This window comes from Anolis sagrei, chromosome 5 (assembly GCF_037176765.1).
Source record: "Anolis sagrei isolate rAnoSag1 chromosome 5, rAnoSag1.mat, whole genome shotgun sequence".
Taxonomy (NCBI): Eukaryota; Metazoa; Chordata; class Lepidosauria; order Squamata; family Dactyloidae; genus Anolis; species Anolis sagrei.
In genome coordinates this window covers 166161201-166188771 of record NC_090025.1, presented here as the reverse complement: position 1 = coordinate 166188771, position 27571 = coordinate 166161201, and the positions used below count along the sequence as shown (strand labels likewise).

At 40.4% G+C, this 27571-nt stretch overlaps 1 protein-coding gene across 1 annotated transcript in view; it reads left to right on the top strand.

Annotated features, from left to right (window-relative positions):
* The window catches only part of CSF2RB (colony stimulating factor 2 receptor subunit beta), a 31008-nt gene extending 3559 nt beyond the window's left edge, over positions 1 to 27449 (top strand). The window contains exons 2-14 of the mRNA XM_067469215.1: positions 314 to 499; positions 3703 to 3829; positions 6882 to 7045; positions 8855 to 9012; positions 10268 to 10433; positions 11326 to 11464; positions 11559 to 11734; positions 13710 to 13849; positions 14024 to 14189; positions 16304 to 16394; positions 17563 to 17632; positions 21618 to 21706; positions 23517 to 27449. Of these exons, the coding sequence (XP_067325316.1) occupies positions 433 to 499; positions 3703 to 3829; positions 6882 to 7045; positions 8855 to 9012; positions 10268 to 10433; positions 11326 to 11464; positions 11559 to 11734; positions 13710 to 13849; positions 14024 to 14189; positions 16304 to 16394; positions 17563 to 17632; positions 21618 to 21706; positions 23517 to 24579 (2616 nt within the window). The 5' untranslated portion in view covers positions 314 to 432 and the 3' untranslated portion in view covers positions 24580 to 27449. The remainder of the gene's footprint in view (positions 1 to 313; positions 500 to 3702; positions 3830 to 6881; positions 7046 to 8854; positions 9013 to 10267; positions 10434 to 11325; positions 11465 to 11558; positions 11735 to 13709; positions 13850 to 14023; positions 14190 to 16303; positions 16395 to 17562; positions 17633 to 21617; positions 21707 to 23516) is intronic.
* The last annotated feature ends 122 nt before the right edge of the window (positions 27450 to 27571 follow it).

Sequence of the window (27571 nt, the reverse complement as noted above, 5' to 3'; positions counted from 1 at the left end):
ATTTTAGATTTTAGAATACAATATTTTAGATTTCAGAATTTCACTTAAAGGAAGTTCTCCCATGGGCAACTTGTCTCTCTCTTCCAACAGTTTTAGTCCCTGACTTCTCTACCTGCTTGGATGCTTAGAAGTCTCAGGGTCCTCTGAAATGAAAAGTGATTTAGCAGCTGTTATACAACTTTTCCATGTTAGACACAAGGCCAGAAGGACAGGGTTTTCCGAAAGGGAAAACATTTTGAAATCATGGTGTTAGGTAATAGGAAGTATGAGAGTCACCCTTATTTTAAAACATGTTTACTCATACATTCCACAGGAGGCATTTGATAAACTGTAGCACTGGAAGAAACACCAGAAAGGCAACCATCAACGAACAGCATTCAATGTAAGGAGTTCTATCATAGGATAATTCTTCAAAGGGAAATTAAAGAAGAGATGATTATGAGGTCCTATTTTATTATCCTGGCTTTGAGCTTTATCTCTTCTATTGTTGAAGCTCAGGGTAAGTTTTTATTAGCCTCCTCATATTTTTGTCACTGCTTGTTCTCTTTCTTTTTCTTATCCTACACTCATGTTTTTCACTGTTTTGCTTGCCTGCTTTCCTCTGTTTTCTTGAATTTCACAAAGACCTTAAATTTTGCCCAATGGATAAAAGCACATTGTGTCACACTCTAATGTCACACCAATAAATTAAAATCAAAGTGGGGCTATACAGGAAAGTGATGGTTGAGTGGCTAATATTTGCACCCCATGGGACTCACATTGGCAGACACTTGAATCAACCCATGGTAGGGTCAATGTTCTGCAACTATAACCAATAAAAAGTATGGCCTTTTCTGTTCCAATAATTGGCTGTCAGTGTGCAGTCACATCCAAGCAGCTCTGAATGACTTCAGTGCTAACATGTGTTAACTTTCTATCAGCTTGGGGGATGCTGGTTTGCCTTCTTGTTTTAGTAAGGAACCCCAAGAGTCAGTGTCCATGCTATTACTTTCAAGAAATTGTAACATTTTATTAATTGGTCTTGGGCCTATCTCCACCCAGGCACTATCTCGATTTTCCCACAACAAAGTCCATACCAATGGAACAGCCCGGATTATGAATATGAATAGCGGGGTTTAATAGTGATTATTTGGTTTAAATGTTTTAAATGTTTTGATGTATTTTATAATCCTATTTAAATGTTCATTTTAATTTTTCATTGTTTTTAATGGCATCAAATAGCTGCCTATGTTGTAAAGCCGCCTTGAGTCCCCTCTGGGGTTGAGAAAGGCAGGGTAGAAATGTTGTATATAAATAAATAATTAAAACTTGAAGGTCACTGGTTGCCCTTGAAGTCACTGCTCGTGGATGATTCTGTAGATGAAGGGCAGATGAAAGATACTCTCGCTCACTTTCTCTGGTCTCTGGGGTGCCAATGCCCAAGGTGATCAGGCAGGAGGTTGAGAGTGCAGGTCTCTCCTATTGTCAGCCCCTGGCAGACTTTAGAATAAAAGATCACTCACAAAGGATGGTCCTTGGAAACAGCTTTATTATTCCTTCTTGCCAAGGAGAAAAGAAAGCTAGTTCTGACCATTTCCCAAACATTTCCCAAACTGACCAAACTGGAAGTATATCATCTAGTTGACCCATGACCTCCCTGCTATCTACTCGTAATGGCTACATTAAATTCTCAAATAACATAATACATTTCCCAGACTTCTCCCCCCCACCCCAGTCCAGATGGCTCATACCAGATGGCTCCCAAAACTGGCATGGAGTGGACGAAGCAGCTTTCGGTTTTAGCTGATACAGACACATCCTGACACCTGTTGAGGACTGGCACCTTTCTAAAGGTGCTGGAAACTCCATAGCCTGTCACTGGTCTTGCTTCCCAGATTCATTGGTGGTAATAACCTCAATAATACTGGGGGAAATGAAAGGAAAAAGGAAGAGGGGCCGACCAAGGGCAAGATGGATGGATGGCAGGCATATAGCTGGAGGGGGGACTTGAGAGGCTTCAGCCCTCCCCCCTCCGAAATTCTCAGAATGGTCCACGAGAAGGCCTTATTGGTACATTATTTAAACTGTTATGTTTATTCATATCATGATCTGATTACAATGCTCAATATATCCCATATACATGAGGGTATTGGGATAACGATACAAAAGGTTTGTTAGGGTCGATCCTCAGCCCCCCAAATCAAACTTAGCCCCCCCCAATCAAACTCAGTTCTTCCTGAATCAAAATCCTGGCTACGGGCCTGATGGATGGTATCCTTGAAGTGACTGGCTTGACTCTGAAGGAACTGGGGGAGGTGACAGCCGACAGGGCACTCTGGCGTGGGATGGTCCATGAGATCACAAAGAGTCGGAAGTGACTGAATGAATGAACAACAGCAAATAACCTTAAACTAAAGATGGCTCCTTATCCCCAGACAAAGGGGCAGTCCAACTTACTCTTTCAAACCAGAAAGGATATCCTTAAGCACTACCCTCTTAAAAGTAACAGAAAATGGCTATTCTCAAGCTGTGGGTGAGACAGCCTAACAAAATGAGCTGGGAGCTATACAGCTCCATCATAGTCAGAGTTCTGAGAGGTGGAAACCCACAGATTTGTAATTGATCCCATAGCAATTAAATAAGAGAAGGGTCAGTTATTTTGGCCACTTTTCTGATATAAATAGGAGCACACACGCATCTTGAATCTTCAAAGATGTTGGGTTGATGTAGTGAAGGATTAATGCTCATTTCTCTCGTAATAATAATAATAATAATAATAATAATAATTTTATTTCTTACCTGCCTCTCCTCGTGGCTTAAGTATGGTTACAACTTACTTAAAACACATCATAATTGTAAAGATTCTATAAATACACATATTAAAAGCATGGGAGAAAAGCAGAATGCAAATTCCATAAATAAATAAATACATTATTTTGCGAAAAAAAGGAGAGGGAAATTGATATAGTTATTAGGGTGAACGGTGAAATTCTAGTGGGTTGGAGATTGAAATAAATTCTAAATGTCTTTGTCAGCGCATAAGCCCAACTGAACATAGTGGGGCTTGTTCCTGTGTAAATATGCAAATAGTCGCTCAGTAAGGATACAACATAATGCACCTATATGTATGAGTCACTCACAGTGACCTTGATGGTGCCTATTTTCTATTAAATATATGTAAAATTTTGTCCAAGGCTGGAAAAACATATTTTATTACAACCTCCATGATCCAGTGCCCATAATAGGTGGTAGATTCTGGGAGTTGTGATGCAAATGAATCTATATCCAAACACTGCTTTGGTCTGCTCATAGTTTATGGGCAGGGAAATGGTGTGGATATGATGGAATGCATACATACATACACACACACCATGTTGACCATTAGGCAAATTTCAGATTTTTTTTAACTAACCAAGAAAGCAGAAAAACTTCTGCAACCTTAAAACCCCCAGATTTCCTCAACAGGTAAAGATATGTACATGTATCAGTGAAGAAAACAACCCACATCTTTATGGACTTCCCCAGAACAATCTTCAGAATTTTGAACTTGAGAAGGAGGGAAATATATATATATTCCATAACTCTGAACAAAAAGGAAGAGATTAATTGCTCATTCACTTTTAATTCCTTATCTCTTGTTGCTTTCCCTCCTTCCCACCTCCTTTCCCTCCTGCTGAAGAAATGCCAATTAAAATCCTCAGGAATATTTTGTTTCTTTTTCAGTAAGCTCATTGATGCAAACACTTAACTGCTCCACGGATTATGACTCATATACAGCCTGTACCTGGTTTGAACACCAGGAGGCAAGAAGACTTGTCAACATGAGCCTTCTCTATGAGGACAAAGATAAGTGAGTTCCTGAATTCTTATCTATTGGGGAATAACATGCAAAGGTGATGGAGAGAAAGGACTGGTCTTATCCTATGGCAGGGTGTACCAACCAGCTGATGTTGAGGGGAAGGCAGAGGCCTTAAACTACTGCTGATGCCTTGTATCTCATAAATCTGTCCACTGACTCCAAGTGTAGTAGAAGACACTGCTACTGTTGAAATAAAAAGCAAATCTCAGTCCAACCAGGTTCTGCCAAAGAAACTGGGAAAGGCAACATCTTATCATGTGCTTCAAGAAACGCAATATATTAGGCAGTGTGCTGAGAATGGTGGGCCTAAGGGAAAGGATACTTGGACAATTGTGCATGAGAGGGTCATAGGGGTTCCATAAAGATTATGACTCAAACAAGAATAAATTTTTGAGGTAATTTTAACATAATAATTCCATGAAACCTGACATTATTTTAAGAAACGCTGATCTAGATTAATGCATAATTTTATGATATCTAAAGCAGCTTCCTGAGAAAGGAATATAAGCCAGTTGACAGTGTGGTGGTGCTGCAGTTTTACTCCCAATTTTACTGGGAATGTAGAAAGTGAAAGGGAGAGGATGTTAGAAAATGCATTCCTCAGAAGCGAAGTAAAATATAGAATTCATCCATAGAACACCTGTGACATGTACCTGGTGAAAAATGTGTCATGCAACAGTTGCACACTTAGTAAATGTTCATTAATGGAGAGGCAGAAGAGCATGGACTTATGTGCATGCATAAATCTTTCTTCTTTTTGCAAACTTTGAAAAAGTACAGTTTGCAATCATGTGAAGGATATATTATACATGCACAGTATCAAAGACAGCTAATGGCCTTCATATCAGTGGGAGCCTCCGGTGGCACAGTGGGTTAAACTGCCGAGTTGCTAAACTTGTTGACGGAAAGGTCACAGGTTCAAATCCGGGGAGTGGCATGAGCTCCCGCTGTCAGCCCCAGCTTCTGCCAATCTAGCAGTTTGAAAACATGCAAATGTGAGTAGATCAATAGATACCGCTCCGGCGGGAAGGTAATGGTCATGCTGGCCACATGACCTTGGAGGTGTCTGTGGAAAATGCTGGCTCTTCGGCTTAGAAATGGAGATGAGCACCAACCTCCAGAGTCGGACGTAACTGAACTTAATGTCAGGGGAAAACCTTTACCTTTACCTTTTATCAGTGGGATGGTACACTCACACTCTTTTCAATTTGAGCTTTAAGTAGCTGTCTAAAGTACTATTCCCCAATATGGATTTGGCATCATAGATAGTGCCTTTACACTTCAGAGAAAAAGCTGGAGTGCATTCATTGCTCTTCTGAAACACCACCATGGTACATCTATATGAGATCACACAAGGATGATAAAACCATCAAATCATCCGGGCGTCCCCTGGGCAACGTCCTTGCAGACGGCCAATTCTCTCACAACAGGAGCAACTCCTGACACAAACAAAAATATATATATATGGTAGTACATGATCCATTTCCACACATTTTATTGCAGTGAGTAGGAAAGAACTAGATTTCCTTTTTGGAATGGGGGAACATGAAGGCACAAGTTTCTTAGGAAGGAGGAAATTGATAGTGGCCACCAATCCTCCTTGGTTTTCTCCAGAAGATGATGCTCTTTATTTTGTCTGACTTCTGCTTCCCCCCCCCTCCAAAAGAGGAACTGCACATTAGTCTGAAGAAAAAAGGAAGGAGTGTCACAGGAAAGACAAGAAAAGAGAATTCAAATCAACAAGAATAGCGACCCTTTGATTATTCCGATACATTTTAGTTCAAAATAATCACCCTCCATTTCTCACATCAATGATCATTTCTCCTGTTCTTCTGTACAACAGTATTTTTTCATAAGTCTTCTCCATAAATGTGAAAGAAGAGGAGTGGTTTCTATCCCCTGACCTTAACTTCAGTGTCAGCAAAACCACCAGCCCCACTCTCCATCTTATTCACAACTGGTGGAGATGTGTAGTGAAGGGAAGCTAGAATGAAGAAAATGGGTGGCACAATCCAAATCCCATTTTTCCTCTTCTGTCAATGCACAAGGGAGCAGTTATGAAAGGGCATACTTTAACACTGTGTTAAATATTCTTTTGCCCTGTTATTAAAAAGAACATAGTAATTTTGGGTTGTTGTGAGTTTTCCAAGCTGTATGGCTGTGTTCCAGAAGCATTCTTTCCTGACGTTTTGCCCACATCTGTTGCAGGCATCATCAGAAGTTGTGAGGTCTGTTGGAAACTAGACAAGTGGGATTTATATATTCGTGGAATGTAGAGGAATTCCAATAGTGGTTAACCCTCAAGGCAACAACTATTCCTAAAATGCTTCTGTTAGTCAGGAAGCACTTGACACTATTCCCAGCCAGGCTCTTATTTGCGCTTTTTGTGACTAGATGGAAAGTGCTCTCTTCATTCTTTCTCAGGCAGTACATAGCCACTCTCAGGACTTTTTCATGCTACAAACTGCCATGGTTCCATCCCTGGGAATCATGAGACTTTGAGTCAAGAGACATTCAACTTCTATGCCACAGAATTCTAGTGTCTATTAGATTTAAAAACTCATGGCAATCAAAGTGGAATCCATGTGTTATTATTACATAGTGTGAGAAGTAGCTCTGTTTTCACCCTTTCAGGAAGATCTTCAAATACTAAATTTCTGTATGATGGGCTGGTAGGCCAAAGGGTGTCAGCACAGATATTTCTGTAGAAATTTTACCTTTAGTGGATGTTGGGATCCCATAAACAAACATATAAACAAAGCACCTTTTCCTACTTTTTCAGTGTAGGAGATACCATAAAGATGTTTATGACATATGAGCAACGTATGTTTAATCTCAAGATGGTTTCCAGTTTAGGTGGCATACTCAGCCAGCTTTAGTTAGTTTTAACCATAGAGGTCATTCAGATATCATGCACAGATTAGCTGTGCACTGTGGCTTTGGTGTCAAAACACTATGGATCTTCCCTACTTTAGTGTGGGTTCTTTAGGACAGGATTACTTCTAAATTAATAAATAAAACAAAGTTCTTATGATGCTTACAGGAAACTTGAAAATGTGGCATGCAATTCTCAAAAAGTGGGCTCTCAAATACAGTGGGAATGTCACCGAAGTCAGGACATTATAATCTTTGGAATGAATAATACCTTCGTTTTCAAACCAGAGCTGTCACTGGATATCCATCTGAATGTCAGCTTCTTCAATAATGGTTTGTATTTCCAAGAATGTGAACAATTTCTCTACTCAGATCAGATCTTCCTTCCTTAGTCCAGTACAGAGAAATATGAGAGTTATCCAGAAAGTAAGGTTACAGGCTTTTTTTAAAATACAAAGAATGAATATATTGTAATAAAACCTACAGGGATTGTAGCATAGGCATTACATTTTTCCCCACATAATCACCATTCAGTTCAATACATTTTGTCATCCGTGGGATGGGTTTTTGATGCCTGTGTCATAGAAGCTTCCCTCCGCCTTTTTCAGCCAGTTCATCACTTCGATTTTCACCTCCTCCTTGTCGTCAGAAAAGTTTTCTACCAAGGTGTTCCTTCAATTTAATGAACAGATGAAAGTCACTGGGTGTGAAATTGGGCCTGTGAGAGGGGTGGCTTAAAACGTCCCAACCAAATGAAGTCAACAACTCTTGTGTTGCATGAGCGGTGTGTGGATGTGCATTGTCATGAAGGAGAAAGACTCCTACCATCAGCATCCCATGACGTTTGTTTAGGATAGCTCTGCGAAGTTTCTTCATGGTCTCAAAATATATTCTGTACCCATTTTGTCACATGCTGTCTTGACATTACGTCCTCTCTATAAACGTTTCGCAGTAAATCATAGCAGCATTCATGCCCCTAGCATTTAGGTAGCATGTTACAACGTGAACTTAACACTTGGAGGAAAACGGAATGAGGATGCTCATCTCTAACCTTCACCACAACACCAGTCAATGAGCTACTGATGACTGGCACTGCTTGTTCACTTCCGCTGGCTTCCTGCTACACAGCAGTAATACCAACTTCCCTTGCAAAAATTTCCTGCAAGAGCTACATGCCTTATAACCTTACTTTCCGGATAACTCTATAATGCCAGGCAGAGAGTGAATGACAGTAGTTAACATCATAGGCGGAGCTTGGGGGAAAAATCCTTTCTTGGACTACAGTTCCTCAAATACTGTATGGAGGATTTTGGGAGTTGTAGCACAGAAAGAAGGAACCACCCCCCATCTCTGCTAGGACTGTTAAAAAGAAGAAGCAGAAGAAGTGGACACTAGCAAAACACTTGTAGGTCCAAACCATTAAGCCTAGAGCTTGGAAAAAGTTTATTTTGGGGCCACAGAACCAGCCAACAACTATAGCCAGTGGCCATGCTATATAGAGAATTCTAGGAGTTGTAGTAAAAGGTTAACCTTCTTCAGCTCCTGGCCAGATATAATTTTAAACAGACTAAAATGATTGCTATGACAATAATATTTAAACAGGCCAAATTATTGCTATGACAAGAAAATTACTTAAAGCTCTGGGACTACAGACCTTATGGTCCTCACATTCACAGCTTAATTAAAACCAGCTTCATCCTCTCACTCAAAGAAACTTGAGCATCTAGGAGTAGAAATTTGGAATTTGTTTGCCCTCTTTTCCTTATATTTCACATTGATCTTACCTTAGTAGAGTGGAAACCATCAGCTAGTCAAAACTTTTATTATCTGTTTTCCTTGAGATTTAATGAGTTTAAGAACTCTGTAGATTATTTCCTTGATTTAGAATACTGTGCGAGTAAAGAGTGCTGCCATCTTGTAGCTCTACTGCAGTGGTTCTCAACCTGTGGGGCCCCAAATGTTTTGGCCCTCAACTCCCAGAAATCCTAACAGCTGGTAAACTGGCTGGGATTTCTGGGAGTCGTAGGCCAAAACACCTAGGGATCCACTGGTTGAGAACCACTGCTCTACTGCCTTAGAAGGATTTGGGCTTTCCCACACAACTAATGGTTTATCTGTGTTTTTCTTTGTTCACTCTCACAGTCCAGCCTTTGCCACCCTCAAAACTAGTGGTGAGCATTACAGAAGATGGTGACTCTCTTTTGCTATGGGAAGCAGGTGATGGAATCAACAGAAACCACTGGCTGGAGGATAGCTTGGACTTTGAAGTCACCTACAAAAGGTTTTGGGAATCTTGGGAGGTATCTGTTCTCATCTTTATAGCTGCTTGACAGCATTTCTGTTTATGTCGAGCTGTTAATGATTATTAGTATCAGGTTGGCAGGTAAACTACATGCCAAAATTTCAGTACATTTAATACTTGTGCAGAACAGGGATCTTCAGCAGGTTTTGCTGACATTATAAACATCACCTTATGAAATTCCAAAATGGTAAAGGGCCTGGAAATCATGCTGAAGTTCAGGAGTTGCGTATGCTTAATCTTGAGAAGAGAACATGATAATCTTGTCTAAATCTTTGAAAGGATGACATACTGAAGATGGAGCAAGCCTGTTTTCTGCTGCTCCAGAGACCAGAAGACAGAGCAATGGATTCAAATAACAGGAAAAGAAATTCAATCTAAGCAGTAGGAGGAACTTCCTGATGGCAACAGTAGAAGAGGCTGCCTTGGAGTAGTGGAATCTTCTTCTCTGGAGATTTTTAAACAGAGACTGGGTGACCATCTATTGGAAGAACATTGACTGTGTATTCCTGGTAAAACAGAGTTAGACTGTATCGACCTTGTGGTTTCCTCCACTCTATTATTCTATCAAAGATATATGAGCCCTATCACATATATCACCATATGGCAACCTTCTTCTCAAGCAAAACATTGTTCCAAAATTCTTTATAAGTCAACTTTTTGACAAGAAGCCTTGTTCCCCACAATTTACAAGAAGGAAAGCACTGTGTGACTGTTGTAAAGCTGGTGGGCATTGTGATTATGGCTTGATAAGAGGGTACACCATGCAGCATTGCAGCTTCCTCATATATTTTCCTAATCAGGGGTGAGCAGACAGGGGGCCATATTGGATGTTTTATCCCTGGATTCTTTGACAGGCTGCCACTACCAAGATTTTTTAGGAAGCATGAGAACTCAATTGCTCCACCTCTTTAAGGTATCAGAATATGTATCAGAGTGCCTTTCTGAATCTAAGATCTCTCCATAGTTGAAGGAGGAATAAGTCCTTCCCTTCTGGAAGAGTAAGGAAAGTCAGACAAATGGCTGGATCTCATGAAATTTGTAGTTTGGGGAGACATTAGAACTCCTTGGCTCCAGAATTCTATAGTATGTTTTCGTGGGGATTAAAGTGAAACCATAGTACTACAGTTGTGCCATGTAAAAGGAAGAAAAGCTTCTCTCTATCTTCTTTTTCATATTATATTTATGCTATTTTCCTTTATTAGCTTTAAAAAAAACCAAATGTCAACCTGTCCCTTCCTTCCTTCCTTTGCCAGGAATCTTCCTCTATTTTGGTCTCAAATGCCTCCCAGTGCCTTCTCCAACACCTCATACCTGGGAACACCTACGTTGCTCGTGTTCGAAGCAAGCCAGGTCGAACGAGCCAGCTTGTCAGCCATTATAGTGACTGGAGCTCTGTGGTAACTTGGGATACCCCAGAAGGTAATCCTACAAAAAGCTGGTTATTTGATTGGAAGAAGACAAAGGCATGATGAAATCTAAGAACCTGTGGATACTGTTCTGTAATCCCAACTGCTAAAACCGCCAGATAGCAAAGTGATTCAACTATAGGTGGAAAATGTGCTCTCCGCTTGCTCCAGCTGTTGATGAAATGCTCCTGCACAAACATTATTCATTTCACTATTCTGCAATGTTCTATGAATAAGGCAGTATGACTTGTTCATGAATCGCATATCCAATATTTTACAGACAAAACCTGTGTGATTAAGTAACAAGAATGTTGGCAAGAGGGCAAAAGTTATTCATGAGCGAGAACATAAGCTAGGAGGGGTTGCAGCAATGTATGCATGAGTTTGTGCCTCCTCCTTTTCCCCCTGCTGATCTAATGGAGTGCAAGTTACTTTTGCACTTCGAACTCAGCTTGCAGCAACTGAAGTAAGTTGAGAACAAAGTAGGGATGGAGGAAAGAGACAATAAGACATTTTTAAAGCATCTGTAGATATAGAATGATAGGGGATTAATTCCTGATAAATCAGAACTGTTTGAGGGTACAGAACAGTTTGAGGGTGTCTAGGACCACTATAAAGCCTGGTGCCTGTGCAGTTCAGCAGCTGCAGCAATGTGTATATGTGGCCTGTGATGAATGTTTAGGGGCAAAAATGATCCTGGACTTGTTAAGGTTGTCCATCCGTATGTGAAATGTATTGGAATTCTCTTCTTCAGCAAGTCTGATGTTAGCCAGATCCTCTTCATTTTTTCTCGATTCCTAATGCCACTTATTACCAATTCCTCTTTCATTTTCTACCACTGTGTTTATTTTTATCAGGCACTGTGTGGTCTCCAAATCATGCTGATTTCTGCTTTTCTCCATTAGGTGAGGCTGAAGCTCAGCCCAAGAACATCAATTGTCGATTTAAAGGCATCGATCAGCTCAAATGCAGCTGGGAGGTGAGGCAAGAGATCACCAGTTCTATTTTGTTTACCCTCTTCTACAAAGATAACACAACATCACAGTGAGTTGCTTTTTGACAAACATACCTCCACATCTGAACTTTTCTCTCATGGTTGAATGTCTGACCTCCTGATGTTATATTCTTTGTTCTTCAGAGAGAAGGAATGCTCTCCAGTCCATGAAAAGGAGCTACCTCCCAGCCCTCTTAATAGTCCTAAGCATGTCTTGCAAAGCTGTGAAATCAGTGTCACCAGCCCAAATGGACAAAGTCAGTACTTTGTTACTGTTCGCCCAAAAGAAGAAAAGAGAACAGTGGAGTTGGCAAAGCAAAGTAAGACAAACAAGGTCACACTGTGGGTTTCTATACCTCTATTTTTTTTTGTTTTGATATACTTGCTAGTGCACCATCATAAAAAGTAAACATAGGGATGAGGCAGATCATAGACCTACGCTCAACTGAATGCCAGATTTAGACAAGATGCATTAGACTTCCTGTCTGGGTTGTTGTAAGTTTTTGGGCTGTATGGCCATGTTCCAGAAGCATTCTCTCCTGACATTTCGCCTGCATCTATGACAGGCATCCTCAGAGGTTGTGAGGCCTGTTGGAAACTAGGAAAATGGGGTTTATAAATCTGTGGAATGTTTAGGGTGGGTGAAAGAACTCTTGTCTGTTGGAGCTAGGTGTGAATATTTCAATTGGCCACCTTGATAAACATTTAATCGCCTAGCAGTTTCAAGGCGTGGTTTCTTACTGCCTGGGGGAATTTTTTGTTGAAAGGTGATTAGCTATCCCTGATTGTTTCTTGTCTTGAGTTCCCCTGTTTTTTTAGTGTTGTTCTTTATTTACTATTAAGATTTTAGAGGGTTTTTTTTAATACTAGTAGCCAGATTTTGTTCATTTTCATGGTTTCTTCCTTTCTGTTGAAATTGTCCACATGCTTGTGGATTTTAATGGCTTCTCTGTGTAGCCTGACACAATCTAACAATGGTAGTTGTTAGATTGATACAACATTTCTGTGTTCTCAAATAATATGCTGTGTTTAGGTTGGTTCATCAGGTATTCTGCTATGGCTGACTTCTCTGCCTAAAGTAGTCTGCAGTGCCTTTCATGTTCCTTGATTCGTGTTTGGACAATGCTGCGTTTGGTGGTCCCTATGTAGACTTGTCCACAGCTGCATGGTATACAGTAGACTCCTGCAGACGTGAGAGGATCCCTCTTATCCTTTGCTGAATGTAATATTTGTTGAATTTTCTTAGTGGGTCTGTAGATAGTTTGTAGGTTGTGTTTCCTCATCATCTTCCCAATGCGGTCAGTGGTTCCCTTGATGTATGGCAAGAACACTTTTCCTCTGGGTGGATCTTTGTCTTTACTCTTGTGTCTTGCAGCTCTTCTGATGTCTGTGGTGGAGTATCCATTGGCCTGTAAAGCCCAGTTTAGGTGGTTAAGTTCATCTTGCAGGAGGTGGGGTTTGCAGATTCTTTTTGCACAGTCTGCCAGGGCTTTAATTGTACTTCTTTGTTTTTGACTTGGGTGATGGTTGGAGTTTTTATATAGGTATGTATCCATGTGGGTAGGTTTTCTGTAAATTGTGTGACACAATTGTTGATCTGTTTTGCGGATGACTAGGACATCTAGAAATGGCAGTTTTCCTTCATTTTCTTTTTTCCATGGTAAATTGGATGTTTGAGTGGATTCAAACATAAGAAGACACCCACACAAGCCCTTGTCAATCATGTTGGGACAAGCTATAGAGTGCTCCAGGAAATCAAAATCTGAAATTACAAAGTACCCACTTTATCTTGTGCAAACTCCTTCTGCACACAATGATAAAAAAGTTCCTTTTACAAATGCAGCTAGCTCCCATATGTAGGAGAGTTCCCTTAAAATGTTAGACATGCTGAAAAACAATCCTTCCCGATTCTAGTAACTTGTTAGGATAGGGCTATTGTTGATGTTTGCATAATACAGTTAGCACTTGAATCCAAATTCAAAGGATACTTTTGGCATGGCCTAAAGCCACATGAACTATTTGTGCTTCCTAAAACCTGCTGTGAAACCACAGGGGCTTCTGGAACACACACACAATTCACTTGGATTTGTGCCTTAATCTTACCCCCAGTATGCTTGAGAAGTGCCACTTCTGTTAATCTGCTGTGTTTATCTTCCAATATATGAAAACTGTACTAGGTGGGAAAAAGGTAAAGCAGGAAGGATGTTGAACTTCTGGAGAAATCATCTGAACAGTATTACTTTCCAAAGTCTGGTTCTTAAGTTAACTTGATGTTTCATACCTTTGTTTTTCCAGTTAAGGCAGCCTCGCCTTATAACTTGTCTGTGACAGATTTGAACTATCAAGCCTACAAACTGCAATGGAAGGCCACACTCCATCGGAATATTGCACAGATATACCAGATTTTATACTGGAAGACTGAAAACCCATCAGAGGTAGTAAGGAATGGGTTTCTTCCATCTCAGAAACATATCCAGTGTAAAAAAAAAAAATCACTTTTTGTGACTGCAGCTCCCGGAATGCCCCGGCCAGCCTGGCCTGTGGGAGATTAAGAAGCAACTTTTCTAAGCTCTCACACATACCCATTTCTTTTTCCTTTCTTTTGCCAGGCCAAACATGTCAATGCTAGCTTTTATAAAGACTTTACTTTCACTTCAAAGTTCCTGAACCCAGGCTCAAGTTACACAGCAAAGGTGCGAGCAAAAGTGAATGCACCTAGCTACGATGGCCCCTGGAGTGAGTGGAGCAAGGAATTGCAGTGGACCACGAAGGACAGTAAGCCACAAAGGAACCTTTCTGAATAACTTTTTTTCAATCTCTAGAGAGGAAAAAATATATTGGAAAAGCAACTTTGGGGGGACTAGAATGAGCAGCACCAAGCCCCCATGACCAGCATTTTTGCAGGAATTGCACCTTTGTATCAAGAAGTTACTTCCCTAAGTTTTGCAGGTTTATAAGGTTTCCTTGTACTGCTCAATTTGCTCCCGCTGAGCACTATCAGGTGGCAAATGATACTCTCACAGATTATGCCCTTCTGCCTGCTACTGAAAAGCAGAGAGAAGCTAGAGCTCTGCTCCATGTCACTTACTGTATCTCGGATGTTAAAGTTTCTGAGTTGTTTCTATATAGGTAATGTATGGTATGTTCTCTATTCCAGGCTTCTGGTTACATTTATGCAATGCAGAATTCTGGTTTAGCTTCTACTATGATGATTACTATCACCTCCTCCCCCTTATAGTCACACAGCAGAATCATAGCAGTTTGATGAATCCAAGGCTGGAGTTAAAATTGCTGGAAGAAACATTAACAACCTTAGATATGGAGATGATACCACTTTGATGGCTGAAAATGAGGAGGAGCCTAGGAGCCTTCTGACCTAGGTGAAAGAAGAAAATGCAAAAGCTGGGTTGCAGTTTAACATGAAAAAACAAGATTATGGCAACCAGATTGATCGATAACTGGCAAATAGAGGGAGAAAATGTGGAGGCAGTGACAGATGCGAAGATTAGAAACGCAGTCAGGAAATCAGAAGATCTTTCCTTCTTGGGAGGAGAGCAATGACCAATCTCGATAAAATAGTGAAGAGTAGAGACATCACACTGGCATTGAAGATCCACATAGTTAAAGCAATGGTATTCCCCGTACTAACCTATGGATGTGAGAGCTGGACCAGAAACAAGGCTGAGCGAAGGAAAATAGATGCTTTTGTACTGTGGTGCTGGAGGAAAATTCTGAGAGTGCCTTGCACTGCAAGAAGATCAAACCAGGAAATAAAGTTCGACTGCTCATTGGAGGGAAGGATATTAGGGGTAAAGATGAAGTACTTTGGCCACATAATGAGAAGACAGGAAATCTTGGAGAAGACAATGATGCTGTGGAAAATAGAAGGGAAAAGGAAGAGGGGTTGACCAAGGGCAAGATGGATGAAGGTTATCCTTGAAGTGACTGGCTTGACTCTGAAGGAGTTGGGGGTGGCAATGGCCAGCAGGGAGCTCTGGTGTGGGCTGGTCCATGAGGTCACAAAGAGTCAGAAGTGACTGAATGAATAAATAACAACAAAGCTTCCTCAGTTAAAGAGCTCTGGGGAACTGAGGAACACACTAAATGGAGCCATAACAGTTAAAGTGGTGTCAAACTGCTGTCATTCTGCAGTGTGAATGGTTTTCTTCTCTCCATCCCTTTCTTCTCCTTTTTCTGTGTGCATTCTGATGTATGGCAACCTCAAAGTGAACCTATTATGGAATTTTCTTTGTATGATTGATTCAGAAAGGGTTTCCCTCTGTCTTCTCCTCAGGCTGAGAGTCTGTGACTTGCCCAAGTTCACCCATTGGGTTTCATGACTGAGTGAGCATTTGAACCTTTTCTCTAGAGTCTGCTCAGATCACTACAGCACACAGAAACACATTAGCTGCACTAGTATTCTGGATTGGTTTCTCAAGTTGTTCTCAAAGACAGCCCCACTTATAGTACATTGCACTTAACTGGTCTAAAGGTCTTTAGCCCAGTATCCCACATTTTCTCTATATCTCACCAGTATTTTCATTTTTCAGCCACAGCTATCAAGACTGAGGTGCTGGTAGTTAGAAAAATAGAATCATAGTTTTCAGTCAGTGTGTGATGGTGTCGTCTGCTTGCCTCTGATCCTTCTCCAATCCCCATTGAGTTTCATAGTAGCTGGAATGTGGAACGAGTAAAAATGTGGATTGGATTCTTACAGCAACAATATATTATCTCAGTTTTTATCTGAAACATTTTGTGATCGTTTGAATGGGAAATCAAGACCTATTAGCACTACAAAAATATGCTTAATTTAAAAATAAAGCAGCTGTTAGCTATTCACCTGGTCAATCTTTCCTGAATTTCTATTTCTATTTACTGTTTTATTCCAGTTTTTCCAACTTGGGGTATTGTACTGATTGGAATCATCTCTATTATTTTAATCATGGTGGTCCTCTACTATTGTTATAAATACCTTCTTAGGTAAGCCTCTGCTGCACATATGGTACATGGGTCCTTTTGTAGAAGGAGTGGGATGGCAATGGAGTGGACAATTTTGTTTCAGTCTGTTTTTGAAGAAGTTGTTCAGTTTGCAAACTTCTTTAAATTTAACATTGAAAGTGCTGGAAATTAATCAACCCAAAAGTGATTAAAATATTCAGGGATTTAAAAAGCCACTCCCTGATATTATCAATAACACCTTGCAAACCTTGGGGAACACTATTGTGCATTTGATTGCATTTTGTGTATTTTTGGTCCACCCTCAATGGCATTTTGGATGCAGTCAGGCCTTAATCAAGAGCTAACGTGGTAAAATGAGGTTGGACTATGACTCTGGATACCAAAATCTGTGACTGCTTCAATTTTTAATATAAAATGACATAATAAAATGGTGTCCATTATTCATAAAAAGCTATTCAAGGTTAGCTTTTTAGAAAGAAATTGGAATATTTTCAGAATATTGATGGTGGAATTCATGGATGTAGAATCCATTGATGTCACAAAATGTGGTTTCCTTTCATGTGTTATTTCATGAGTCTTTCGTGTAGAATCATAGAATCATACAATCATAGAGTTGGAAGAGACCTCATAGACCATCCAGTCCAACCTCTGCCAAGAAGCAGGGAAGTTGCATTCAAAGCACCCCTGACAGATGGCCATCCAGCCTCTGTTTAAAAGACTCCAAAGAAGGAACCTTCACCACATTCTGAGGCAGAGAGTTCCACTGCTGAACAGCTCTTACGGTTAGGAAGTCCTTCCTCATGTTCATGTGGAATCTCTTTTCCTGTAGTTTGAAGCCATTGTTCTGTGTCCTAGTCTCCAGAGCAGGAGAAAACAAGCTTGCTCTCTCCTCCCTATGACTTCCCCTCACATATTTATGCACAGCCATCATGTTTCCTCTCAGCCTTCTCTTCTGCAGGTAAACATGCCCAGCTCTTTAAGCCACTCCTCTTAGGGCTTGTTCTCCAGACCCTTGATCATTTTAGTCGCCCTCCTCTGGACACCTTCCAGCTTGTTAATATCTCCCTTCAATTGCGGTACCCATTTGTAAAAAATTGTAAACATTATTTCCAGTTTGCTTAAGAAAGGGCTGATGCGATGATATTTTACTCTGTGCAATGTATTAATGTTTATTTCATATTTTTTTCAGAAAGAAAAGAAAATGGGAGGCAACTATTCCAAGTCCTCCCAGGACACTTCTGCTCCCAGGCTTTTTTCAGGTAGGAGAGGTTGTCTTTAGATGGGGGTTGTGAACATCTCTGAATCTGCTTTACACATTCCCTTGGGGTTACATGTTTGAAGTTTTTGCTTCTGATAGGTTTCTCATATAGCTAATAAGTGAATGAACCATTTCTTCTGTGATACTTCTGCACTACCTATTTGACCTTTGTAAAAGAGTATAGCAGAGCCTGCCCTGCACAGCGCCCTAGTTGTTGTAAGCACCAATGAAGCAAATACTGGGAACCAAAAAGAAAGGAAGATGTGGATGAAGAGAATGGTAACCTCACCCCGCCCCCCCCTCTCTCTCTGTATATCTATATAAATAAAAATGTAATGTTCGTTTGTGGGATTAACAGAACTCAAAAACCACCAGACGAATTGCCACCAAATTTGGCAGCAAAACACATTCTAATCTGATCTATGTCTTTCAAACAAAAAAAAAAATCCTTAAAAAATGAAGGGGGAATAAGTTAAAACTCCCCCAAAAGAAAAATGCCTTACAGAGCATGCACAAAAGTCCCTCTCCTCATCGCATGAGAAGAATGAATCACCAACCATCATGAGGGAAGAGAAGCCTCGCCATGAAGTCCCTTTCCATGCAGGAAGGCAGAGTCCTTTTTCTTTTGGGGAGGGGAGGGATTGAGGAAAGGAAAGAGGGAAGGAAGGAGAAGGCCTGGCCCAATGGAGGGGTGGGGCTTGGCGAGGCAAGCCCCGGCAGCAGCTGGAACCACTGCAGCGGCTCCATGAGGCCCACGTGGCTACCAGGCAACTCTTTCCCCAAGACCAGAGGATTGCAAGGCAAGCCTGACTGCAGGAGTGGCTGCACACCACCCGTTGAGTGAAGGGAGGATGCAAACCATGAGAAGGCCAGCAACTCTCCCACTTGGGCTCCACATCCCCCCTTTCACTCCCCCTCCCAAAACCCCTTAAAAAACCCTTACAAACTGTCCCGGAGGAAGGAGGTGAAAGGGAAAGGAGAGAAGAAAGGGGAAAAAAAGGATTGGTGAAGAGAAAAGAAGATTATGAATGGAATGAAAGATAGAAAAAAGAGGAAGGAAGGGAAAGGAGACAGGGATGGGAGAGGAAAGGAAGGGAAGAGGCAGGGAAGGAAGGAAGGAAGGAAGGAAGGAAGGAAGGAAGGAAGGAAGGGGGAAACTGGCGAAGGGAAGAGAAGAATATAGAATCAGAGTCCTAGAGTTGGGAAACACCTGGTGGGCCATCCAGGCCAACCCCATTCTATGAAGAAGCAGGAAAATCACAATCAAAGCATCCCCAACAGATGGCTACCAGCCTCTATTTCAAAGAGGCTTTTTGAGTGTTTTGGCCAGCATGAATATAACTGAAAAGCCTTGCAGCTTCAGTGGCTGATTCTCATTACTTTATTTTCCATACCACCTTGCACCTTAACAGCCTGGCTTCTACTAGCTAGTGGGAGGAGTTCCCTAGCCCAGATTGCTTCGTGTCTGCAAATTCTCTGTTTTCTGAAGGCCACAGTAACGCGTGGCCGAGTACAGCTAGTATATAATATTTTCCTATTTATAAATAGAGACATGCAATATTTCATGTATTTTGGCATAAAAGGTTATCTATGAATTGGTATAATGAAACATATTGCCAAGAAATTAAAGTAATCTCTTGGAAAGGTCTCAGTGAAACAATCTCTTATCTTAGTTACATTACTATGACTAAAGTCACACTCTTTTAGCCTCAGAGGAAGACAAAGGTCATTCTAAACTAATCTTTTTGATAAAGCACTATGTTTGGCTTGACTTAAAGTTATCATAAATGAAAAACAATTCAATGGAAACGGCAACAATAGGGAAATATCCTGAACAGCTTTAGGGATCTAGTGGATCTAGTGGATCCCTAGAGAATAAATCCTAGACTTGGCATCTATATGGTGACTGCACTTTATGTTATACCAGCTTCAAATAGGATTCTAGCCATGAGTATCTGGAGATTTGGAGACAGTCTTTTTGTTGCCATGTCACTTGAAAATGACATGATCACACCAGTCAACAAATCTGAGGTATCATGAAAGTGCAGGAAATCGTTCACTATTAACTTTATTGCCTGTCAGGAAGAAAGCACTTACATAATTTTCTCCACGGGGCCCAAAATATTAGAAACTATATAGCTTACCTTGGTTGGAGATAGATGCATTATCCTTTCTACTCCACTCCAGGCAGCAAAATGGTTTTTGATTGGCTCTTTACTTTAAAGCTAAGCAGCTGTGAAGCTCCTTTATCCTCCCAATCAATGGTAATGATAAATGAAGCTTCCAGTTCATGGCATTTATGCTGGTTTATTCTGGAAATTAATTTGCATGACACTTTTAGGGCAATTATTTCTGAAGTAAACCTTTCCCAACCTGAAGTTCCTAGAAGCTGTTGCACTGAACTTATCATAATAGTCAATGGTTAAAGCTGATGGGAGTTGTCTTCCAATATTTGGGGACCCAACATTGAAAAGGTTGTAAAAAAGTATATTGATGTACAAACATGAATGGGCAAAGCATGGTCTTCCAGATATTGTTGGACTGTAACTCCTTGGATTTCTTAAATTGGTCTCTGATATACTTGTGACAATGCAAGTACAGAAATGTCACCAGGCTGTTTGCAGAAGAGTGATGCAAAAGGCTCTCAAGAGACATATTGGTCTCAAATAAGTACTAAAGAAGAGGCACTGGCATTCTTGTACTAAAGATTTGGCCAGGGCTGGAATGGAGGACATGGAGAAACATTATTTACACTAGAACCAGTTGTGACAGGTCCAGTTTAAAAGTATGTTAGTTGACGCACAATGGTTGACATCCTATTACAACTTTGTAAAAAAAAAAAACCTCCTTCTGTATCTGGAAGGTCGGGTGAAGCTGCTGCTGCTCCTTCTTAGCAGGAAAGGTGGAGAAGGAAATTCAAACCAGGAAGATCTAATGGGTCTGAGCTTCTGGGGAAAGGGAAAAGGTCATTCTCCTTTCTTTCCTTCTGACCAAGCTGAAACCATTTACTAATCCCACAGATGGCATTCTCTTCCTGGTAGCCTTAGGCAAGATTTGGATAGTTTAGCCAAGGGACTGAAGAGAAAAAGTGAACAGCACCCTAAATCAACATAGTTAACAACCTGGGTCAATAAAGGGAGGAAAGCTTTTATTGACATATCCAAGGTGGCATCACTTTTCTTTACTTTGCCTACCGTATCCTATGATAACCTCCATCTACTGAGTTTCTAGCACCCTGCAAGAACAAACATCAGCAGAACAGCAGGCTAGATCATGTAATTTCTATCATGTATCCATCCATAGCACTACTTTCAGAACCCATTTCTGCATGTGGGTTGAGGCTAACTTCAGATTATCAAGAATCAATTTGGTCTGGGGAAGGGAGGCCTTTGATCCTATAAATCAGGAATGATGGAAGTTGCACTCTGGAAAGCTGCACATTCCCCACAACTTCTCTAAATTCTTTCCAGGATTTCTGCGTCATGTACACCTCATTTCTCCATCTGTTTATGCCCAGCCCAGTTCTTTAAATGCTTCTATAACATTCAAGAAAAAACTTGTAAAAATGACGAACCCTGAGGGAAAATGAGATAAAAGCAGCTGAGGAAATAGGTTAAGGCATGACCAGATCTGCTTAGCTGGAAATGGAATCAGAGATAATTTTGGTGGCTTTATTTCCTCCTACCTAGTGCAGCAGTCTCTTAATAGACATGCTTGTGAATGTGTTCCAGACAAGTTAACGATGTAAAAGAGAGGATCTGAATATTTGTGGGGTCAGTTGCATGTAGGCATCAAGCCAGCACATGGTTTCCCAAGAACCATCCTGAATTCCTGCCATATGTGAACATTACTTTTTGATGGCTGGATAGACACATTGACAGATGAGCATATATGTAGGAGAGTTTAATTTGAATTCAATGAGTTGACTCTTTTGTTTTGGCTCTTTATTCCACCTCTCCTTGACACCTCACCTTGTTTCTTTTCAGAAAGTAGAATTACCAGATAACTTGGAAGACCATAGCACACAGAGCTCTCCAGCATTGCAAGGGTTCGACTATACCAAGATCTTAGAAAGGTGAGCATATAAAGCTGAGACGTTTACTCTGTCTAAAGCGCTGCTTTTTAAACTGCAGGTATGGACCCCAAAGACGGTCGTTTTAGCTCAAAGTTTTCTGAATTTCTTATAGTGGCTGTTTTAGATATTTACACAGATCTATTGTGTACAGCTTACAGTGGACTTTGCAGAATATGCTTCAGCTGTACTTCATAAAAAGAAAAATCAGTCTGTTTAACAATCCTCACAAATGCTGATTTCTTATAGTAACTGTTTGCTTTTTATAACTATTTTATATACATTTATATAAAAGGTCTTGTAAAAATTTCCCAGGCTGAAAGCAGTTGCAAGTGGACACGTTTAAGAAGCTCTGGTATAAAGTACTATTAAAGTGGGAATATAAGGAACATTTGCAAATGTTGTCCCCCACAGCCATGGCAGCCCCTCAAACTGTAGTTCTATACAGACTTTTGTGCAGATTTCTGGGGTAAGAGGCTCAATTGAGTGTCATGGGAATGACCGAGTAGACATTTTTAAAAACACATTTTAACAAACCTGCCCCATAACTGGGTCAAATCAAGGATTGATGCTGAGGAGTTAAATAATCATGCACTTGTCTAATTTTGATAGATGAGTTTCAGTTCAACCTGATGTGATAAGGAAAAGTTTTTGGAGATGTGACTCCAACCAGTTGTTCACTAGACCTATAAATCTAGAGCTGGCAGAAGAGGGCAGGAAAATTAGATGGTGAATGCCATTTTCCAACTCCAGCAAGACAAGTTGAAAGGTCTTTGATGTAGAGAACATCACTATAAGGCTCCTTAGGACCTCTTCCCACAAACGGATGTGTGTGTGTGTGTAATAATCTTCTTTGCATGGCATTCTGTGGTGTTCCATCTTTAAAGAAACTGGAGAATTTACTCACCTCCATCACATAAGATCCCCTTTGCCCTTTTCTAGCTAAACTCTGTGATTCTTTCCTCACTACATGAGTGGCTTTTCCCTCCTCCCATTCGGTTCCCCTAATATAAATTCTTGAAAATTGCGCAATTGCAGGAGTGCAAAAGAAGAAATTATCAATAATTCAAAATTTCAGGTGTTCAAAATTGTTCAGTGACATCAATAAAAGCGTTTTAAAAATCTATTCCTGATATCCACCTGCCTGGATGAATCCACCACTTCCCAGCCCAAGGAAAAATATGTTTTAAAGCATTTCTATGTGCAGGGAGACAAGTGGAGTTGATGCCTGTCTTTCAAATCCTCCCATTTCTACATTCTGTGGAGACAAAATCCCATTGGATTCTGTTTTTGAAGTATATAGAAATTAAGGAAAACCTCTGCTTGATGCAGTCCTTAGATAACTATTGAATCTAGGATCTTCTATAGGCAAACCATGTTATCTATCACCAATTTTATTTTTGTGAATGTTTGTATTTGTAAAAACTTCTGCTGGTATGTGCAATTTTTGAAAGAATTTTTAAACTTGATTTATTTATGTGCATAATTTCCCCTCCTTTAAAATTATGATCATATTTATCCTGTACTGATGAGTGTGAATTTTCACATACAAGTGTGCTCCAGATCACTTATGGTTTTTGAAAGTCCACAATTGGGAAGTTTGTACAGAAATGCAGACTTTAGAGGTCTCCATAAACTGCTTTTACCCACATAGGTCTCTTGAAGAACTCTTTTATCTTGGCATTCTCTCAAGGAAACACACTTTTCCAAAGATCATCCTTTTTGCCTTCATTTTTGACCTCATCGTCTTAAAGTATTCAGTTTGACAATCTCTGTATTGGCTGACATTGTATCATTTATTTCTCTGCCACAGGGAAATGCTGGTGACCCATCCAGAGTCTCTTCCAGTTGAGTCAAGGAAAACAGCACAGCATTCACGTGTCTCTCAAAGTATGGCAGAAATTAAACTTCCAAATGTAAGCAAAGCTGGCCAATTTTTGACTCAAAGTGTTGAAAAGACAGTACTCAGTAGTCACCAGCCTCAGATCTTTGATTATGATGGCCCATACTTACACCTTTCACCAGAATCTTCTGTACGTGATGTTTTACAAGATATGGAAGCTATACCATCAGAAAAAACAGAAATGTCTCTGTCTTTGAAGCATATGGAATTGCCCCATTGCTTGTACCCCCAGAAGCTCCCAGTAGGGAAAGAGAAAGAGGCAGTTCCATTTTTTCTTACGATCAGTGATGGACAGGAGGAAAAGAAGCAGCAACTTCTGAAAAGACAAGAAGTATCTCAAAGGGATATGTATGTGAAAGAAGACAACAAAAATAGGGGTACACAACATCTTCCCGGTACAAACAACTCTGGTCAAGATGGACCATTGGATTACATTACCACTGAAAATTTACCAATAAATGAAGTAGAGGGCTCTTTACATTGGACATCTGTGGTGGCCTCAGAGAAAGAGATGCATAACTGTAGTGGAATGGCCAGAGGTGTGCCAGAAACAAGTGCAGATCTCTCAAGCCCAGTGATGGATCAGAAGAAACCAGACAATGTGCTGTCAGCAAAGGAACAAATGCTAGCTATTCCCAAAGCATTTGATGACTATGTGACGAGCCTTCCTGCAATTCCAGGATCTACACTGAAGGAAGGACTTGGTCTTTCCACCGAGGAGCCCAAGCACAACAAGGGATTTTTTATATTCAACCCTGACAACAAGAGCCCTGTTTTTTTAAATCAAGTGGGAGATTACTGCTTCTTTCCTAGCTTCAAGTTCAACAATGAAACCCTCAAGAATCCCAAGAGAACACTGGGGCATGGCTTTTTAGAAATGGGCTCCAAAGTCACAGAACCTCTTGATGATGCCAACTCTGTTGGAAGCAAGCTACAGACAACTATTTCACCTCTGCCAAGACTCGAGGTTTAAACTTCCCTTTCTAATGTGCTATGAAGAGGATAAAAATGTCATCCCTTCCTCAGCTGATCTAGATAAATCCATTAAGCAGATGGATAGCGGGGTAGTAAAACTGGGGTCACAGGACTGAAGCCACAGATCTTTTTGATGAACAAGGACTTTGATATCATCTGACACTCCACTTGGACTTCCTACTAAGATTAGTTGGAATTCCCACAGTAGTTCAACAGGAAACCAATTTTACTAGAAATGGCATATCGTTATAGACTCTCTCTACTGCAATCTAAAATATTTGGTATAGGTATGGGTAGGTGTCTTGGTTAGGCAAGAGCTGTTAGATTTACCAAAGACCAGCTTCTGGTGGAGATAATTGCTAGAAATAGCTTCAACTCAACAGAGCTGGCTGCTTGTATGGACAATGTGGGAGTGTTTCTATAGAGATTGCCTTGAAGAAGCCTTGTGCTTCCAAAATTACCCTTATTCTAGTAGGGAGGAGCTGAGGAATCCCTTCCCTTGGTTGATCAACATGGATCAGCAGATTTGGGATTCTGTGTGTTTGTGTTTGCATGTTTGTTTTGGAAAGAAAGAGAGAGAGAAAAAGAGAGAGAAAGAAAGAGATTGTGAATGGTATGGATGCATGAGTGATATGAGATGATCAAGTAAAATCCCTCCAAAGTTGTTGGACACCATTTACTGTTTTTTTAACCTAACTTTCTGCATTCCCTTTTCTAACTCACTTCCTTCTTAGAAAGTTTTCAGAATAGAGAATTATAGCACTGTAGTTTCAGTTTAAACCATAACAATACTCCATGGAATCCTTGGATTTTCAATTTAGAGAGAAATCTCTATGAGAAAGGTCTATTTCTTCAGCAAACTACAGACCACAGGATTCCACAGGGGGAAGCCATGACATTCAAAATGGAATCATAGTATAATTGTATACAAACAGCTCCCGAGTTACAAACATCTGATTTACAAATGACTCACAGTTAAGAATGGGGATGAGACAACATGAAGTGAGAGAAATCTACCCTGAGGAAGAAAAAAAAATCACCCCTGAAATAGTTATCATGGGGAAAAGGTGTCTCCACTGAAGCTTTCTCATCAACCCTTATTTCCAGAAGAAGCATTTTTTTCCAAATCCTATTATCATAGGGACAGAAAATGAGGTGAAATCTTCTGAAGGAAGACACAGACAGCAGAATAAACACCACAGGGGTGTTGTTCACCCTTCCCTATGCTTTGACTTAGGTGATCCCTCATAGCCCAAGTATGATAGTTCTCCAACTCTTGTATCTTGACGGTGGGTTCATAGGTGGCGGCTGTGGAGCCCTATTCTTGATCCGTATGTTCTCCCGCATTGAAGATATCGGTTTCCAGGTGGAAGGGTTGGCCTGATGTGCCATCCTCTTGGCATATTTCTCTCTTTCACCCTCCATTCATACCTCTTCAAATTCTGCAGTATGCTAGTCACAGCTGACCTCCAGTTAGGGCGCTCAAGGGCCAGGGCTTCCCAGTTCTCAGTATCTATGCCACAGTTTTTAAGGTTGGCTTTGAGCCCATCTTTAAATCTCTTTTCCTGCCCACCAACATTCTGTTTTCCATTCTTGAGTTTGGAGTAGAGCAACTGCTTTGGAAGATGGTGATCTGGCATTCAAACCATTTGACCAGTCCAGTGGAGTTGATGGTATAGGAGCATCGTTTCAATGCAGACGGTCTTTGCTTCTACCAGCATGCTGACATTTGTCCACCTCTCTTCCCAAGAGATTTGCACGATTTTTCAGAGGAAATGCTGATGGAATTGTTCCAAGAGTTGAGTGTGACCCCTGTAGACAGTCCACGTTTTGCAGGCATATAGCAGGGTTGGGAGGACAATCACTTTATAAACAGGCACCTTGGTCTGTCTACGGATGTCGTCAAACACTCTCTGCTTCATTCAGAAAAATGCTAGACTCACAGAGTTCAGGTGGTGTTGTATTTCAGTGTCAATGTTGACTTTTCTGGAAATGTGCTGCCAAGATAGTGGAAATGGTGAACATTTTCTAATGTTACACCATTAAGCTGTATTTCTGGCATTGCAGATGGATTCGTTGGTGACTGCTGGAAGCTTCCCTATGCTATTCAAAGCTAAAAGATATATATTTGAGTTACACTTTAAAAATGTACCTATACAAATCAATTCAACTTAAGAACCAATCTTGTTCATAACTTGGGGACTGCCTGTAGTGTAAAAGGCACTTCAGTTTTGTTTCTTTTTTTAAAAAAATAAAATAAATCTGAACTGTCCTACAATACAAAATACAGCCATGTGCCAGTTTTAAAAAAGACCCCCTGATACCAAATTTCCTTTTAACAAAGTTTTAACATTTTAATGCTTGTGTAGCTCTTTTAATGCTTGTCTGGCCCTCTTTGTCTTCTGTCTAGCTGGAAATTTTTAAAGTAGCATTGGCATTCAGAGAATGGTGTAGGTGGACTGGTCAGGTAGAAGTAGCATATTTGCAACAAACAAAACAGTAACACTCTGGGGAAGAACAAGTATTTCATTTAGCTAATTGTACTGTAGCTTTGCATTATATGCCCACAAAAGGCAAACTGTAATTACCTCCAAAATCCCTAAATAAGAAGGCATGAAGAACAAAACAGAGAGAAAAGGGGAGCATATACAGACCTACCTTTGCAGCTACTCTCAGAATAATAAATTAAATAAGGATATATAGATTTGGCCACTGAAATGGTATTCATAACAAAAGTGGTGGTTGGTGAAAGAAGACCTGCATTTTCAAAGATGTTCCAAAGTGGTCTCAAAATGCTTTTGCTTATTTGACTTACCTGATCTCCTTTTCACATCATGTTGCTTGTTATGAATAAAAAGTTTGCTGAAATATGTTGAACTCCATATTTTGTGATGTAGAAACCTTATAGATCTAAGCTCTTCTCCCTTTTAACATTCAGGAAGGATGTTTCTATATTAAAGTAATATCCAAGAACACACCTACTTCATTAG